General features: G+C 42.1%; 1 protein-coding gene across 17 annotated transcripts in view; it reads left to right on the plus strand.

Moving 5' to 3' along the window:
* The window catches only part of LOC120057213 (protocadherin beta-16-like), a 140,089-nt gene that overhangs the window by 70,022 nt on the left and 52,867 nt on the right, over positions 1-17,200 (plus strand). For 2 of the 17 annotated variants that reach the window (XM_039005728.1, XM_039005736.1), the window contains exon 1: positions 109-2,603. The exons of 11 other annotated variants lie outside the window; for them this stretch is intronic. In XM_039005728.1, coding sequence (XP_038861656.1) covers positions 201-2,603 — 2,403 coding nt within the window. In that variant the 5' untranslated portion in view covers positions 109-200. Of the gene's footprint in view, positions 1-108; positions 2,604-11,511; positions 13,954-14,560; positions 16,951-17,200 lie in introns of those variants that run through there. 4 more of the 17 variants (XM_039005732.1, XM_039005739.1, XM_039005722.1 and 1 more) reach the window with 3 other exon arrangements.

Here is a 17,200-nt window from a genome sequence, read left to right on the forward strand (position 1 = left end):
TGAATGCACACTTGTGTCCCCACCCAGTAGATTAACATATACAGGGAGGAGATTTGTTTCTGCAGTGGGGAAAAACAAAGCATTGACTAGTTTCAACATATCCTTGCTTGGAGAGAATATCGGAACTTGGACTACATTTTTTTAATGGAATAACGTATTCTGGAAATCACCATCTTAAGGATAGGATCGCTCCCACGTTGATGATGATGGATGCAAGATTATCGGTCTCTGCCTTCGTTCTCTCCTCGGTTTTCTTTCTTGTTCTCCCTCGTAACACACATGGAGACATGAGCTACTCTGCTCCTGAGGAAGCGAAGCGTGGATTTGTCATTGGAAATATAGCCAAAGATCTCGGACTGGATGCGAAGAGATTCTCTGATCGCAAAGCTCGGTTGGATATGGATGGCATCAGTCAACGTTATTGTGACATCAACCTCGCGGCTGGCAACCTTATTGTGACGGAAAGAATAGATAGAGAGGAGCTGTGTGGTTCGAAGGTTACTTGTGCATTAAAATATGAGCTTGTGCTTGAAAACCCTCTGGAGCTGCATCGTATTACTGTGCAAATTCAAGACGTAAATGACAATTCACCTCGTTTCCCCAATGAACGCATGCATCTAGAAATAATGGAATCGGCTGACAAAGGGGAGCGTTTTCCCTTAGACGAAGCCCATGATTCGGACATAGGATTAAACACGGTGCAAAGCTATACGCTCGACAGGAATGAACATTTTGTTTTGGCCGTTCATACAAATAGAGATGGTGGGAAATACAGTGAGTTGGTGTTAGAAAAAGAGCTGGATCGAGAAAAGCAAGAGGAAGTGACATTGTTACTTACTGCTGTTGATGGTGGGGCTCCACAGAGATCTGGTACTGTAGTTATATATGTCACTGTGCTGGATGCTAATGATAATATTCCAGTGTTTAGCCAGGACGTTTATAGAGTCAGTCTGACAGAAAATTCCCCTCTAGATTCTGTAGTGGTCACTGTCAGCGCCACTGACGCAGATAAAGGTGCAAATGGGGAAGTGACGTATGACTTCAGTAGTATTTCTGATAAAGCATCGACGGTGTTTTCTATAGACAAAGGGACTGGTGTAATCAGAGTCGTCGGACCTGTGGACTTTGAGGAGAGGAAAGATTATGAAATGCGCGTTCAAGCCAAAGATGGGTCAGGTTTAGCTTCTAACACAAAAGTAATCATAGATATAACCGATATAAATGACAATGCACCATTAATATTCATCAAATCACTTAGCAATCCCATCCCTGAGAACGTGTTGCATGGTACAGAGGTGGGCATCATTAATGTACAGGATAAAGACTCGGAGGGAAATAGACAGGTACGATGCTCCATTCAACAAAATGTTCCTTTCAAATTAAACCCTTCAATCAAAAACTACTATTCTCTGGTAACAACTAGTGAACTAGACCGTGAGATAATATCAGATTATAACATAACTATCATTGCCACTGACGAGGGGTCTCCACCTTTATCCTCCTCAACGACTATTCATGTATCTGTGTCAGACGTGAACGACAACCCACCTGTGTTTGAAGAACAATCCTACAGTTCCTATGTGACTGAAAATAACAAGCCGGGCTCCTCTATGTGTTCTGTTACTGCCAGAGACCCAGACTGGAGACAGAACGGCACAGTGGTCTATTCTCTATTGTCCAGTGAGGTCAACGGTGTTCCGGTGTCCTCATTTTTATCCATCAACGGAGACACGGGGGTGATCCACGCAGTGAGATCATTTGATTATGAGCAGTTTAGGAGCTTCAAAGTCCACGTTGTAGCCAGAGACAATGGTTCTCCTCCACTCAGCAGTAACGTGACTGTGAGTGTCTTCATAACAGATGAGAATGATAACTCTCCCCAGATATTATATCCTGCTCCAGCAGGGAACTCCTTGATGACTGAGATGGTCCCCAAAGCAGCTCTGGCGGGGTCCCTGGTTTCCAAGGTGATAGCTGTGGATGCTGACTCTGGACAGAACGCTTGGCTGTCATATCAGATCGTGAAATCGACTGATCCGGGACTTTTCACTATTGGTCTCCACAGCGGTGAGATCAGGGCCCAGCGGGACATTTCTGAATCTGACAGTATGAAGCAGAACCTTGTTATATCAGTGAAAGATAACGGACAGCCCTCTCTCTTTACAACCTGTGATGTATATTTACTCATATCAGATAACTTGGCTGAAGTTTCAGAACTGAAAGACATGACTTATGAGGATAGTTCCAAACTAACTTCCTATTTGATCATTGCACTGGTCTCTGTCTCCACCTTTTTCCTGACTTTCATTATTCTCATCCTGGCCGTGAGGTTCTGCCGCAGTAGAAAGCCAAGAATGTTGTTTGATGGAGCAGTCGCCATTCCCAGCGCGTATTTCCCTCCCAACTATGCAGAGGTGGATGGAGCTGGAACTCTCCGTAGTTCTTATAATTATGACGCATACCTGACAACGGGCTCACGCACCAGTGACTTCAAGTTTGTCGGATCTTACAATGACAGCACACTGCCTGCTGATTTAACACTAAGGAAGAGCCCAGATGAAACCAGTGAAGCTATTGAGAGTGGATCAAAATATTCAACTATGGTAATGGAACATTTTTCAAATTAAAAGTGTCGCTCTGGGGTTGAGCAGTGGTGGGATGAGGGAGAGAAGACGTTTATATGTGTTTGGTCTGCTTGCTTACTGTGTGTGATGATTCATACTAGAACTCATTCATCCAACCCCTTTGGCTGGTGGTGGTGGAGGGGAGGTCAAAGTTCAACGAAAATAGTATAGAAACATATTTCATTCCCCTTGACCTTGGCTGTTTGCTTCATTTGACCACTAAAGCGACACCTGGGTTAGTCATCCTGGCATTCCATATCACCTGTTTTCACACTGACCTTGTATCAGAAGAGGTTCAAGGCTCATTCTGGAGATGGACCGAGTTCTTTGAAATTTAGATTGTTTTAACCGTTGTTGAATTCATATCAGGCAGGAGTAATTGTCAAACTTCTGCCTGAGTATTTGTTCTGCCGTGAAAACATAAGAAACTTTATCAAGTAAGCTAACTGTGGAATACATCTTTAATATCTAACTGTGGAATACATCTTTAATATCTAACTGTGGAATAGATCTTTAATATCAAACTGTGGAATAGATCTTTAATATCTAACTGTGGAATAGATCTTTAATATCTAACTGTGGAATACATCTTTAATATCTAACTGTGGAATACATCTTTAATATGTAACTTTGGAATACATCTTTAATATCAAACTGTGGAATACATCTTTAATATCTAACTGTGGAATAGATATTTAATATCTAACTGTGGAATAGATCTTTAATATCTAACTGTGGAATAGATCTTTAATATCTAACTGTGTGAATGCCAATTATTTTTCAGGAAAATCTTGCTGGTGATTGTTGTGTACATTTCTATTGTCTTTGACAACCGTGGGCAAGCTTATCCACTCTGGTCACCAGCAGAGTCACCCAGAGTTGAACGTTTCGCCCAGATGCGAAAATGGCAATTTGGAGGTCACCCCAGGGTCATAATGGCACCATTCAAGTACATAATGAAGAAAATTTTCCAGCCAAGAAAGGCTATTTGTCACTCAAAACCCGCCTCTGTGTAAAGTGAGCACAGAGAAAGTGACACTAGTGGCACAGCCTACAGCTTTTAGGCCCATGGAGAGAATGAACCATGCACTCATATTCCTTTGGCGAGAGTATGAATACATGCATTTTGTTACTTCATAGCAGCTTTATTACCATCAGTAGATATGTAGCTGCTTTAAGTGTTCTGAAAGAGGAGATGTCCATAAAATGCTTAACACCATTTTGCTATAGGTCATTCTTCTTGTAAGCGTGTGAAATGAAACGCAAATGGGACACAGCATTTAAACCTGTTTTGTTTTTAACACTTTTCTTTCATTTGTTTCTTGTTTTTTCATGCTCTCCCATTGGACCATTATTTGGGCATCTGAAGGTAAGATATATTTTTTTCTTCTTCTTTACCTGTAGACACAGATACAAATGAAGGTCTCCCACGGTATTGGTTGGCTCGTACAGTCACAAGGGTTGACATGTAGGCCTACACGATGTGGCTGACAGATACACTACTTCAGACACTTTACACTGGCTTACGTCATTCAACAATGCACTTAGATGCATTGTCTAGTATTCTCGATGCTGCCAGCTCTCACAGTCTCACGTCAGAATTAGACGTTCATCCATGTTTCTCAATCGTCAGTACTGACTTGTATCACGGTTGATCTGGCTGGGTATTCAATCATTTTCAGATTGATTAAATACATGCCTTACTGGGTAACTCTTCTCATGATTAATTGTCTGTCAGCGGTTCTCTCTCTTTCTTCAACATTGACCATTGTCCATTGACCATCTCAAGCACACTGCTGACACAGTAATATACGACCCAGTAATAACACACCTTACCATTAGCACACATCTCAGCAGTACATGACATTCCTCGCCATAAACACACAGAACATTGTATTGAGGAGACAGCCCAGTAGTGGCCCACAAAGCAAAATCACTCACACACAGCCTACCAGTAACACAAAGTGTACTGCCCGCTGAACTTCACACAGCTCAGCACTGCAGACAAACATACACACACACTGCAGCGAGACTACTCTGCTCAGCACTGCAGACAAACATACACACACACTGCAGCGAGACTACTCTGCTCAGCACTGTCACACAATTCTAAAGTAGGTTCTAAAGTAGGTCAGAAGAATTATATATGTAGCTCCTCAGCCCTCCGTATCTGCTCAAACATATCTCTTCTTCATTTAATTCTTCTTCATCTAAACGGAAGGCCTATCTCTTTCTGTGTGTATAACTATATAACCCATTTGTCTATGATATATAACAATGCATATAATCTATATTTTATATACAGAATTGGTAATGGAATTTCAGTTGTGATATTGGAAGAGGTGCATTATGTCTGCCGTGATTGTGATTGTGATGTATAGACAAGCCTCCGTAGGTATCAATGTCCATGGGACATAACGGAATGGAGAGGGGCATATCTGTGGGGTGTTGGGTGTGCAACTCTGCAGCAGGATGTGTGTAGATTGTTTTGGGAACATGTGGAGCTTGTGTTTTGGATATGGGGCTTCATGCTTCACTGCTTTGACACACTCTCTGACTCATCCTGTGATGACCTCTGACCTTGGTCTGTGGGAGGAGTCATGTTGGCCTCTCAGTTTCACCCCCAGTTACATGGAAATAAAGGGTTTGAAATGGTGGATAAAACATTACCTACAGCTGTTCTGATTTTTGAGACTTGAGGTAAATATTTTTGTAATGTGAATTATGCAGTCGGGGTTAAACACATGTTGCCATATCGATTTGCTGGTGATCATCTTTTTATCATTTGTATTTGGTGACACAGTTGCAGCCTGCACCATTTTCATTATTAAATCGTTTTTGTATTTCATGGCCTAAAAGAAGATCTAGTTTAGTTGGTTTGATAGTCTGCCTTTCAATTTGCAACTGGTGCTCTCCATGGTGCTGAAATACCAAACGTGCTGCATTCAAAGAGCTGTTTGTGTCTTTGGCTTTGGCTTTTACGGTATCATTATAAGTGCTCCAAAAACATATATATTTTTTTGCCATACAGTATTGTGACAAGCGTTTACTGACAACATAAAAATATACATGACCTGGTTAATATTCAAGTATTAAAAATGACAAGATGGACAATTGGCAATTGTTGATACTTATCTTGACTGATCTATTTTTGTTTTGCTTGTGATATTAATTCTGATATTAATACTAAGTCTCCCTCTAATATAATGTTTTACTGTAGTATTGAACTTCTTTACCCACACCCGTGTCCGTAACCTTTTTAGAGCTGTCATTACAATAATATTCCACAGATGTGGTTATGTAATACACCAGTCTTTCTTTAGCTGTCTGTGTAGCAGAATCAACGTGATGTTAGTTTATTCTCTGGACTCTGAGTGCTGCTGTTGAACAGTAAGACGAGTTATAAGCCTCAAATGCGATGAATCTCCCATCTGAGTGATTCATATGAGCCAAAACAGCAGTTGCGGCAGATTTCTAGAATCAAACTCAAATGAAAACCGACACAGATGATTTAAAAGGACGACGGGGGAGTTGTGCATGAGTACGCTACTCAATATGTTCGATGTAGCAAGATATATTTAGCTTTTATCTCAATGTTTAAGAGAATGCAAAATCAAACGCCACAATGGTATGGACGATTGGGCTCCAGAGTGGTGCAGCAGTCTAAGGCACTGCATCTCAATGCTAGAGGCGTCACTACAGACCCTGGTTCGATTCCAGGCTGTATCACAACCGGGCATTATTGGGAGTCAAATAGGGCGGTGCACAATTGGCCCAGCGTCGTAAGGGTTAGGGTTTGGCCGGGGTATGCCAACATTGTGAAGAAGAATATGTTCTTAACTGACTGGCCTAGTTAAATTTAAAAAATGCTAATTGTGTGTGTGGCCTCTTTAACCTCTCTGGGATATGTGGGACGGTAGCGTCCAACCTGGCCAACATCCAGTGAAAATGCAGAGCGCCAAATTCAAATAAATTACTATAAAAATTAAACTTTCATGAAATCACACATTTAATATACCAAATTAAAGCTACACTTGTTGTGAATCCAGCATTTCAAAAATGCTTTACAGCGAAAGCAAACAATGCTATTATCTGAGGATAGCACCCCAGCTAACAATCACAGACCATCATATTTCAACCCTCCTGGCACGACACAAAACGCAGAAATAAAGATACAATTCATGCCTTACCTTTGACAAGCTTCTTCTGTTGGCACTCCAATAAGTCCCATAAACATCACAAATTGTCCTTTTGTTCGATTAATTCCGTCGATATATATTCAAAATGTCCATTTATTTGGCGCATTTGATCCAGAAAAACACTGGTTCCAACTCGCTCTTCATGACTACAAAAGTTACCTGTAAGCTTTGTCCAAACATTTCAAACTACTTTTGTAATACAACTTTAGGTATTTTTTTACGTAAATAACCGATAAAATTGAAGACGGGATGATCTGTGTTCAATACCGGAGGAAAACAATGTGTAGCATGCTTTCTGGTCACGCGCCTCTAACAAACAGTACACTTCACTGGAGCCTCATTCTGAACATGGCTACTTCTTCATTTCTCAAAGGAAAAACCTCAACCAATTTCTAATGACTGTTGACATGCAGTGGAAGCGATAGGAACTGCAGGAAGGTCCCTTAGAAATCTGGATTCCCAATGAAACATCATTGAAAAGAGAGTGACCTCAAAAAAAAAAATCTGAATGGTTTGTCCTCGGGGTTTTGCCTGCCAAATAAGTTCTGTTATAGTCACAGACATGATTCAAAAAGTTTTAGAAACTTCAGAGTGTTTTCTATCCAATACTAATAATAATATGCATATATTAGCATCTGGGACTGAGTAGGAGGCAGTTTACTCTGGGCACGCTTTTCATTCAAACGTGAAAATGCTGCCCCCTATCGATAAGAAGTTCAGTGATAATGTCTGAGAAGCTGGTGTTTGGAGGATAAGATATAGCCCCGACACAAATCTAGGGTTGCTACCATGGCCGGCTGGCTGTTCGTTCTATCGGTTCAGTTGCTAGAGACGCGACCCAGTCATTCAGTCTTTTTGTTCTGTATCTATGGACGCGACCCAGTCGATCGTTCTAAATGTTCAATTGCCATACTGGCTGGCAACGTTCTTATCCTTTACTTGCTAGCTAGCAAAATACAGCTAACATACAGTCACGTCAAACAATGCAGCCAGAATAACAACAAAGTAGCTTCATTTGCATTTGTTTAAGCTGTTTTCTAATTATATTTATTTGGTACATCCATAACAATGAACTAATGAGGCACGATTTCACCTGGCATAGAAAATGTGCTAGCCAACAACACAGCTAACACAATCACTTCAAATAGAAGCTGGAAATACTGCAAACTAGTTGCACTTTGTTTTGTTGTACCATTTTTTAAATTGATATTTCTTTGTATATAATCCATAAAAATGATGCTGATTCAGGATTTTGACTGGCTGGAAAAGCTGCCTGTCTGTCTCATCCTGACTCCTGACACGCTCATTACCATGTGAAAGCTGTAGATCGAATTTCAATATTGAAACAATGCTGCAAATGTCGGAGAGACAGACAGCAAGGTTTTTACAAATCTCTGCTGTTGAAAACCAAATGCTAGTCTAAAAAAAATGTGAGATAATGTCTCCATGCTTTTTATAGTGGAGATTAAGTTTATAAATTGCCTGGCTGGGCTGATGAAAAAGTGGATTGCGCAGTCAGATGGAACAGAGTAAATAGGCATTTTAAAGTCATAGATTTAGCCGGTGGTAAGTTGTGGAATAGACACTGGCTGGAATGTGGTTTTAACCAATCAAGAATAGACCCACCCATTGTATAATTAAACAATAAGGCCCTAGGGGCTGTGGTATATGGCCAATATACCACAGCTAAGGACTGTTCTTATGCACAACGCAGCGTGGAGTGCCTGGATACAGCTCTTAGCGGTGGTACATTGGCCATATATCCCAAACCCCTGAGGTAACTTATTGCTATTACAAACTGGTTACCAACGTAATTAGAGCTATAAAAATAAATGTTTTGTCATACCCGTGGTACACGGTCTGATATACCACGGCTGTCACCCAATCAGCATTCAGGATTCGAACCACCCAGTTTATAATAGAAAACAACTCCCCAGGTGTGTCAATTAGTTGAGTCCCGCCAAAGATGAAGACTGGGGTCAGAACGCCAGCGTCTCCTATTTCTTGGAAGAATAAAAGGTGAAAGGAAATTACATCTCATCTTTGATAAGTATGTGATAGTGTGAAGATTTTAGGGTAATGGTAAAAAAAGGGCTTACAATGGGGCAGCAGGTTGCTATGGTAACCAAGAGCCACAGATTTCTCATACGTTTTTTAAAAAGGTTCCATGTGCCACAGGAAGACCTGGTGAGCATTTCCACCCCACCCTGGACTATGCCGCTCCTGTTTGGCCCAGCTCATTAACCCAAGCCCAGTCCGATGACCTGGATCTATTCAGAAGAGAGCATGCCGCGCCGTCCTAGGTAGATACTCCAGTTGTACTGAGGTACTTCAGGTACTTCAGACCCTGTCCCTACCCCGTCTTCATCAAAGACAGCCTCAAATCAGCACTATCGTCACAGTCAGCCTCCTAAAATCTAAATTCAAAGACTAGCTACCCCCTGACCGAATCACGGTGACAGACAGGAACACCCGTAGCCAAAACGAACTGACTTTACCAAAGTCTAGAACTGAACGGTACATACGGTCACAAATCATATATTTATTCTCATTGATTAGTGAGTCGCTTTAAGATAGCAGGACATTATTGCTATCTTTTTTTTACTCTTTTTTTATTTATTTTTGTTGCTCTTATAAATTAATTTTAGTTTGTAGGCGCGGATATCGACTCTGTCACTCGAGAAGGCTTTTGTGGCACAGTCGATGGCGAGCTGGGCTTGGGGCCAGAAGACTGAGGGTCCGAGCCGTGCTCCCGGCTTGTTTCATTACATTGGTGTCAGAAGTGATCGGGCCTCGCATCCACGAGAGTGCATGTGCTTGGCGGGTGAGCGCGTTCCTGTAAGACGGCGTCTGTGAGGTCTGGCTCGAGGACGCGCTCTTTGAATGGAAGGAGTTGTGTAGTGACGGTGGTTTATAGGCTAAACGCGGATATCGACTCTTCCACTCCAACATGCTTTTGTGGCACAGTCGATGGTGCGCTGGGCTTTGGGCCAGAAGGTTGAGGGTTCGAGCGGCGCCACCTGCCTGTTTTATTACAATATGATGAATGCTCATGGAGTTCCGTTGGTATTGACTGCTATATGAGTGTAATAAATAAAACTTGAAATAAAAATAAGATAACGATTAATTCTGAAACATTCATTATGTATGCAGTGAGATCGTTTGCTTACGAACAAATCAAAACTTTTGAATTCCACGTCAAAGCGCAAGACGGAGGCTCTCCTCCACTTTAATGTAACTTAACTTTGAAGTTAATAATGAATAAAGATTAGAACGACAACGGTCCTCAGGTGCTCTAGCCAGTAACAACTAGGGCGCTGTTTGAAGTGGGTCTACAGAATGGAGAAATAAGAACCATACGGCAGGTCATTGATAAAGATGCCGTGAAACACAAGCTCGCTGTTGTAGCGGAGGACAACGGGCAGCCATCTAGATCAACTATAGTCAACGTGAACGTGGTGGTTTCGGACAGCTTCCTGAAGTGCTTTCATAATTCACTGACTTTATTGGCAAGACAAGGATTACAACGATAAGCTGACTTTTGATCTAGTTTTGGCCTTGGCTGTTGTGTCCTTCCTTTTCCATCTCGTGTGTAGTGGTTATAAGATCAGTGAAGATCTACAGATAGAGACAATCACGCACAGGTACCAGTCTAGTCTCCCAGTTATTCCCTGATATCCAACCGGTTACGCAGGCGCCGGAGGGACAGGGACTCTGCAACACGTGTACAACTATGTATCTCGACTGACTCAAAAAAGAGTGGCTGTAAATTTGCCAGACCTTTTAGTCAGAACGTGTAAATAATGGACCCTATGGAGACTTTACAGCGTGCACAAAGAGATACACTTCATATATTGACCATATTCCCTTGAAAAGGTGAGATAATGTCTGCCCAATGTGTTATGCTGGTTGATCATTTTACAATTTCATTTGTTTTGTTTAAACTTAGATTCGGTCTTTGACATCCTATGATGTTCTCTGATTTATTGTGTGCATTACCAGGGGATTTACGGGCTATTCATTTACTAATCTTGTTCAAAGGGTGCTCTCAGTCCTGTGTTAATTTCAGCACCTCCGCTCATGGACAGCAACAATGTCAGACAGACTTGTGCTTTTATCGGGCATAATAGTTATGTTAACCAACACAGAACGATAATGTATATTTGAGTAATTTATCGATTTTTTATTTATTTTTAACGTTTGATTTATTTTAACTTTTAACTTGTTTTGGATCAGAAGTAGTTCTGACCAAGGATGACAACATATGTAGTAGCCTAATGTGCATCTCTCTTAGTCTTGTCTTACATTAGCGTGTTTTTGAACATGCAGACCATACAATTAAAACAATTCAAAGTCTGCCGTCATTCTGTAGCCTACAGTATGGTGTGGATATTTCGGAGTTGTGATTTCTGATGAGAAGCTTTTGTCAGAAACATGTTTCTCTACACATGTAATAACTCCCCTATGCTCTTAGTGCCGCTGTTGACCGATACAATAGTAGACCTGCAAGAGAGTAATGTTGACCCTGCCTATTTTGTGGATGATATTAGAGTCGCAGTGACATGTACGCAAACACTATTGCTTTGGGAGTGTGAGAACATTGTCTCTGACGGATGTCATTGGAATAACAGACCTATCTTGATTTGCTCCTCTGCCTACATATAGGCCTACGCCTTGTCGGATTTTAACAATTGCTAGTTGTGCAACGTTAAGAAAACATGTATTTTCTTTGTTTTCGTGGCACAGGGGGATCCGCCATTCGGAAATGGCAACTGTATCTTCTCCTCTCAGTCTGGTTTTACCGGTATGTGGACGGCCAGGTCCGCTATTCTATTCCAGAGGAGATGACGACGGGTTCATTCGTGGGGAATATCGTTCAGGACCTAGGGCTGGAAGTTAAAAGACTGAAATCAGGTCGAGCGCGTATTTTTACAGAGGATAGCCGTGAGTATATCGGTCTCAATGCGGACAAAGGGACTCTGCTTGTGAAAGACAGGATTGATAGAGAGGAGCTGTGCGCCCAAGTGGCTCCATGTTCGTTACATTTCCAGATAATTCTTGAAAATCCCGTTGAACTTCACCGTATTGACGTAGAGATATTAGATATAAACGACAATTCTCCAGTATTTTCAAGTAAAGAAATTCGATTACAGATTAGTGAGGTGTCTCTGTCTGGTGCCCGTTTTCCGCTAGAGAATGCTATGGATCCTGACGTCGAAATGAATTCCATTCAAACATATTCCCTTCTTCCGAGTGATCATTTCACTCTGAAGCAACATTCGCACTCTGATGGCAGTAAATATTTAGAAATGGTACTTCAAACGATGCTGGACAGGGAAACGAATGAGCAACATACTTTAGTGTTAACTGCTGTGGATGGAGGTACTCCTCAGAAGTCGGGCACGGTCAAAATATATATAGAAGTATTGGATATAAATGATAATGCACCCGTATTTAGCTCTGTCCTTTATAAATCCTCTTTATCCGAAGATTCGCCTAAAGGGACTGTGATTTTGAGAGTCAGTGCTACCGATTCAGATAAAGGGACAAATGGAGAGGTTGTGTATTCTTTTTCCCATTCCACTGTTAGCGCGTCAGATCTTTTTACTATTGATCCTCTTACCGGGGAAATCAAAGTTAACGGTAAATTAGATTTCGAAACTAACAAACAACATAAAATAAGTGTGCAAGCAATGGATCGGGGTTCTCTTACAGATTCTTGTAAAGTACAGATAGACGTTTTGGACATCAATGACAACGACCCTCTAATTACATTAATAACCTTTTCTAACCCAATACCTGAGGACGCGTCACCAGAGACAGTTATAGCAATGCTGAACATTAAAGATTTAGACTCCGGTAGAAATGGACACATCAAATGTTCCGTAAACTCGGATTTACCTTTTCGTATTAAGTCATCCTCTTCCAACATCTACAGTTTGGTCACAGATCAGATGTTGGACCGTGAAATGGTTTCCGAGTACAACATTACAATAACAGCGGTGGATGAGGGGTTTCCTCCGCGTTCTACTAACAAGACACTGACATTGAGAATATCGGATGTGAATGATAATGCTCCAGTATTTGAGAGGCACTCATACACTGCTTATGTGAGGGAGAACAACTCTCCCGGTGTATCCATATTTTCACTAACAGCCAGTGATAAGGACACCGGCAACAACGCCCGTATTTCTTATTTTATAGATGATTCGCATAAAGACGGACTTTCAGTATCCCCATTTATATCTGTGAATTCAGAAAGTGGCGTGATCCACGCAGCGCGTGCTTTTGATTATGAACAAATCAAAGAATTTAAGATCTGCATTAAAGTGCAAGATGGCGGCTCACCGCCTCTGAGCACCAATGTGACTTTAACTGTTTTCATACAAGACCAGAACGACAACGCGCCTCAGGTTCTCTACCCAGTACAAACTGGTGGCTCTCTGGTGGCTGAAATGGTGCCTCGTTCAGCAGATGTGGGCTATCTTGTCACTAAAGTGGTGGCTGTTGATGTGGACTCTGGACAGAATGCTTGGCTCTCATATAAACTGCAGAAAGCGACAGACAGGGCGCTGTTTGAAGTGGGCTTACAGAATGGAGAAATAAGAACCATACGCCAGGTCACTGATAAAGATGCTGTGAAACAAAAGCTCACTGTTATAGTGGAGGACAACGGACAGCCCTCTCGATCAGCTACAGTCAATGTGAACGTGGCGGTGGCGGACAGCTTCCCTGAAGTCCTTTCAGAACTCACTGACTTTACGCAAGACAAAGAATACAACAATAACCTGACATTTTATTTAATTTTGGCACTTGCTGTGGTTTCACTACTTTTTATTTTTTCTATTATTTCTATAATTTCTGTCAAAATCTACCGGTGGAAACAGAATAAGTTATTCTATAAATCTGCAGCAAACCTGCCCGTTATCCCATATTACCCTTCCGTTTACCCAGACGGAACCATGGGAACCCTACAGCGTGTGTACAACTATGAGGTGTGTGGAACCACTGACTCTAGGATGAGTGATGTGAAGTTTGCTAGGCCTTGTAGCCAGAACACACTGGTGGATGTGGGTCGCATGGGGACAATGCAGAGAGAAAAGAGGGAGCAGGAGGATGGTGATGGAGAGGTGAGAAGGCATATTGAAATCAATCTTACCTCTTTTTTTATAGACTATCTGGGATGTTGATGCATCGCGCTCTCTCTCTCCCTCTCTGCGTTCATTTCTGCGCAGGCGTTGTCGTTACGCATGTGACTGTGTGTATTCCAATGAATCTTAGTGTAATGTCTCTGCTTCAGCTATATTCATGTATCACATTCTTATGCAGTATGTTATGATAATATGGAGGAGAATTTTGGAAAAGGAAATGTGTAACTGTTTTATGTCAATCATTTGTTCGGTGTTTTGAAGTTTGACACATTTTCTTTAGTAATGTAGTACTTAGTTTGAACCCTGAGTGCCGCTGTTGATCGCATGTAATATTTAGCACAATCACACTATGATTCCTACTATAATAATGCGCTTAGCAACGCCCAGAGAGCACATTAAACTGGAGACCCAGTTGATAGAATAAGGGCCCTATTCTGGATAGTACATTAGTTCTACAGAAACACTTTGTTCTGTAAACGGACGTCACGTTGACTGGATTCTTGAAAAATACGTTCTAGGATTTATTTTCTGCCTTAATATTGTGTTTTGGCTTTGGCTTTTTGTCGTGAAATGGCAATGAGAAGGAACAACAGGCTCTTGGAGTGGCTATTGTGCATATTCATGGTTTGCGCCTTCTCAGCTTACGGTGTGTCCGGACAGGTCCGCTACTCCATCCCGGAGGAGATGACGGTGGGCTCCTTTGTTGGGAATATAGCGAAAGATCTGGGACTGGAGCCTCAACGGCTTGTAGCTGGGAGAGCTCGGGTTTTCACCGCGGGCGGCAGTGAGTACTTGAGGCTGGACAGAGAGAAAGGACAATTGTTAGTGAAAGAGAGAATGGACCGGGAACAGCTATGTTTGGAGATCTCAGCATGTAGCTTCAGTTTCGATGTGATTCTAGAGAACCCAATGGAGATGTTTCGGGTTACAGTGGAAATACTAGATATCAACGACAATAGCCCTGTTTTTCCAAAAAAGGAAATTGAATTGGAAATTAGCGAGTCAGTCCTACCTGGTGCGCTTTTCTCTATAGAAAGCGCAATAGACCAGGACGTAGGGGAAAATACACTACAGAAATACGTATTAAACCCCACAGATCATTTTAATCTTAAGATTCAAGGTCGTCTAGATGTAAGTGAAAACATAGAGATAGTACTTCAAAAAGCCATGGACAGAGAAAAGACAAAGCATCACTATTTGACTTTAACTGCTGTCGATGGCGGAGACCCTCGGAGGTCTGGAACAGTTAAAATCCACATTGTGGTTCTCGATGCCAACGACAATGCCCCGATATTTAGCCAAGCTACATATAAAGCATCCGTTCTAGAGAATGCTGGGAAGGGCACATTGGTTACAACAGTGAGCGCGACAGACGCAGACGAGGGATCTAGCGCTAACATAGAATTTTATTTTGAGCATGCTACCGCCACTATTCGAGAGCTATTCACAATTGACCCGATATCAGGTGAGGTTAAGGTAGTGGGTGATATAGATTATGAAAGAAACAAACAATTTAGGATAAAGGTAAAAGCTAAAGATAACGGTGGCTTAACAAACTCATGTGGAATCGTTATTGATGTTATTGATATGAACGATAACCCTCCGAAAATAACCGTCATGTCCTTTTCTAGTGCCCTACCCGAGGACTCAGTCCCTGGCACTATTGTAGCCATGATTAACATCCAGGATCTTGATTCAGGCGACAATGCTAAGGTTTCATGTTCCATTGATCGCAACCTTCCTTTCAAAATTGAATCAGCTTTAGCAAATTACTACAATCTGGTGACTGACTCGGTATTGGATAGAGAACAGACATCAGAATATAATGTAACAATTACAGCAGTAGATGGAGGCTACCCGCCTCGCTCAAGTAAAAAGACGCTCAGTTTAAAGCTTTCGGATGTGAACGACCATGCGCCCCAGTTCCAACAAGGAAGCTATGACGCCTATGTGTTCGAAAACAATGCCTCTTCTCTGTCTTTCTATTCTGTAAGCGCTACAGATGCAGACTGGGGACCAAATGCTCGGGTGTCATATTTCCTTGAGGATGGTAGTTTAAACGGAGCTCCGCTCTCCTCTTATGTGACTGTAAATTCAGACAGTGGGGTGCTTTACGCAGTGAAACCCTTTGACTATGAGCAAATTAAATCTTTCAAAATACATGTCAAAGCACAAGATGGAGGCTCACCCCCATTGAGTGGCAATGTGACTATAAACATATTCATAAAAGACCAGAACGACAACGCGCCTCAGGTTCTGTACCCAGTACAAACTGGTGGCTCTCTGGTGGCGGAAATGGTGCCTCGTTCAGCAGATGTGGGCTATCTTGTCACTAAAGTGGTGGCTGTTGATGTGGACTCCGGACAGAATGCTTGGCTCTCATATAAACTGCAGAAAGCGACAGACAGGGCGCTGTTTGAAGTGGGATTACAAAATGGAGAAATAAGAACCATACGCCAAGTCACTGATAAAGATGTTGTGAAACAAAAGCTCACTGTTATAGTGGAGGACAACGGACAGCCCTCTCGATCAGCTACAGTCAATGTGAACGTGGCGGTGGCGGACAGCTTCCCTGAAGTCCTTTCAGAACTCACTGACTTCACAGTGGACAGGGAATATAATGACAACCTGACTTTTTATCTAGTGTTGGCCTTGGCTGTGGTATCGGTTCTGTTCATATTCTCCATCATTGTCCTTATCACAGTTAAAATCCACAGATGGAGACAGAATCGATTATTCTTTAAATCTGCAGCAAACCTCCCCGTTATCCCATATTACCCTTCCGTTTACCCAGACGGAACCATGGGAACCCTACAGCGTGTGTACAACTATGAGGTGTGTGGAACCACTGACTCTAGGATGAGTGACGTGAAGTTTGCTAGGCCTTGTAGCCAGAACACACTGGTGGATGTGGGTCGCATGGGGACAATGCAGAGAGAAAAGAGGGAGCAGGATGACGCTGATGTGTCTGAAGAGGTGAGACTCCAATTCTGTCCTTTACTTAGATAAGTATGTAGCTTGTGTACATCTGACTGACTGAGGGATGTTTCTACACTACAATCGTCCTATTCTTTGGTCTCTGTGTGATCAAGTCAACCTTTACCATTGAGTCATGTCAGTAGCATGGTCCAGAAACTGAATTGGTGGCTGGACTGCAGGCAAGCATACTTAGACCCCATTCTAATCTGTGTAACAGTCTGCGGTCTGAGTCTATCCATATGAAGGG

This window comes from Salvelinus namaycush, chromosome 12, assembly GCF_016432855.1.
Source record: "Salvelinus namaycush isolate Seneca chromosome 12, SaNama_1.0, whole genome shotgun sequence".
NCBI classification, from domain to species: domain Eukaryota; kingdom Metazoa; phylum Chordata; class Actinopteri; order Salmoniformes; family Salmonidae; genus Salvelinus; species Salvelinus namaycush.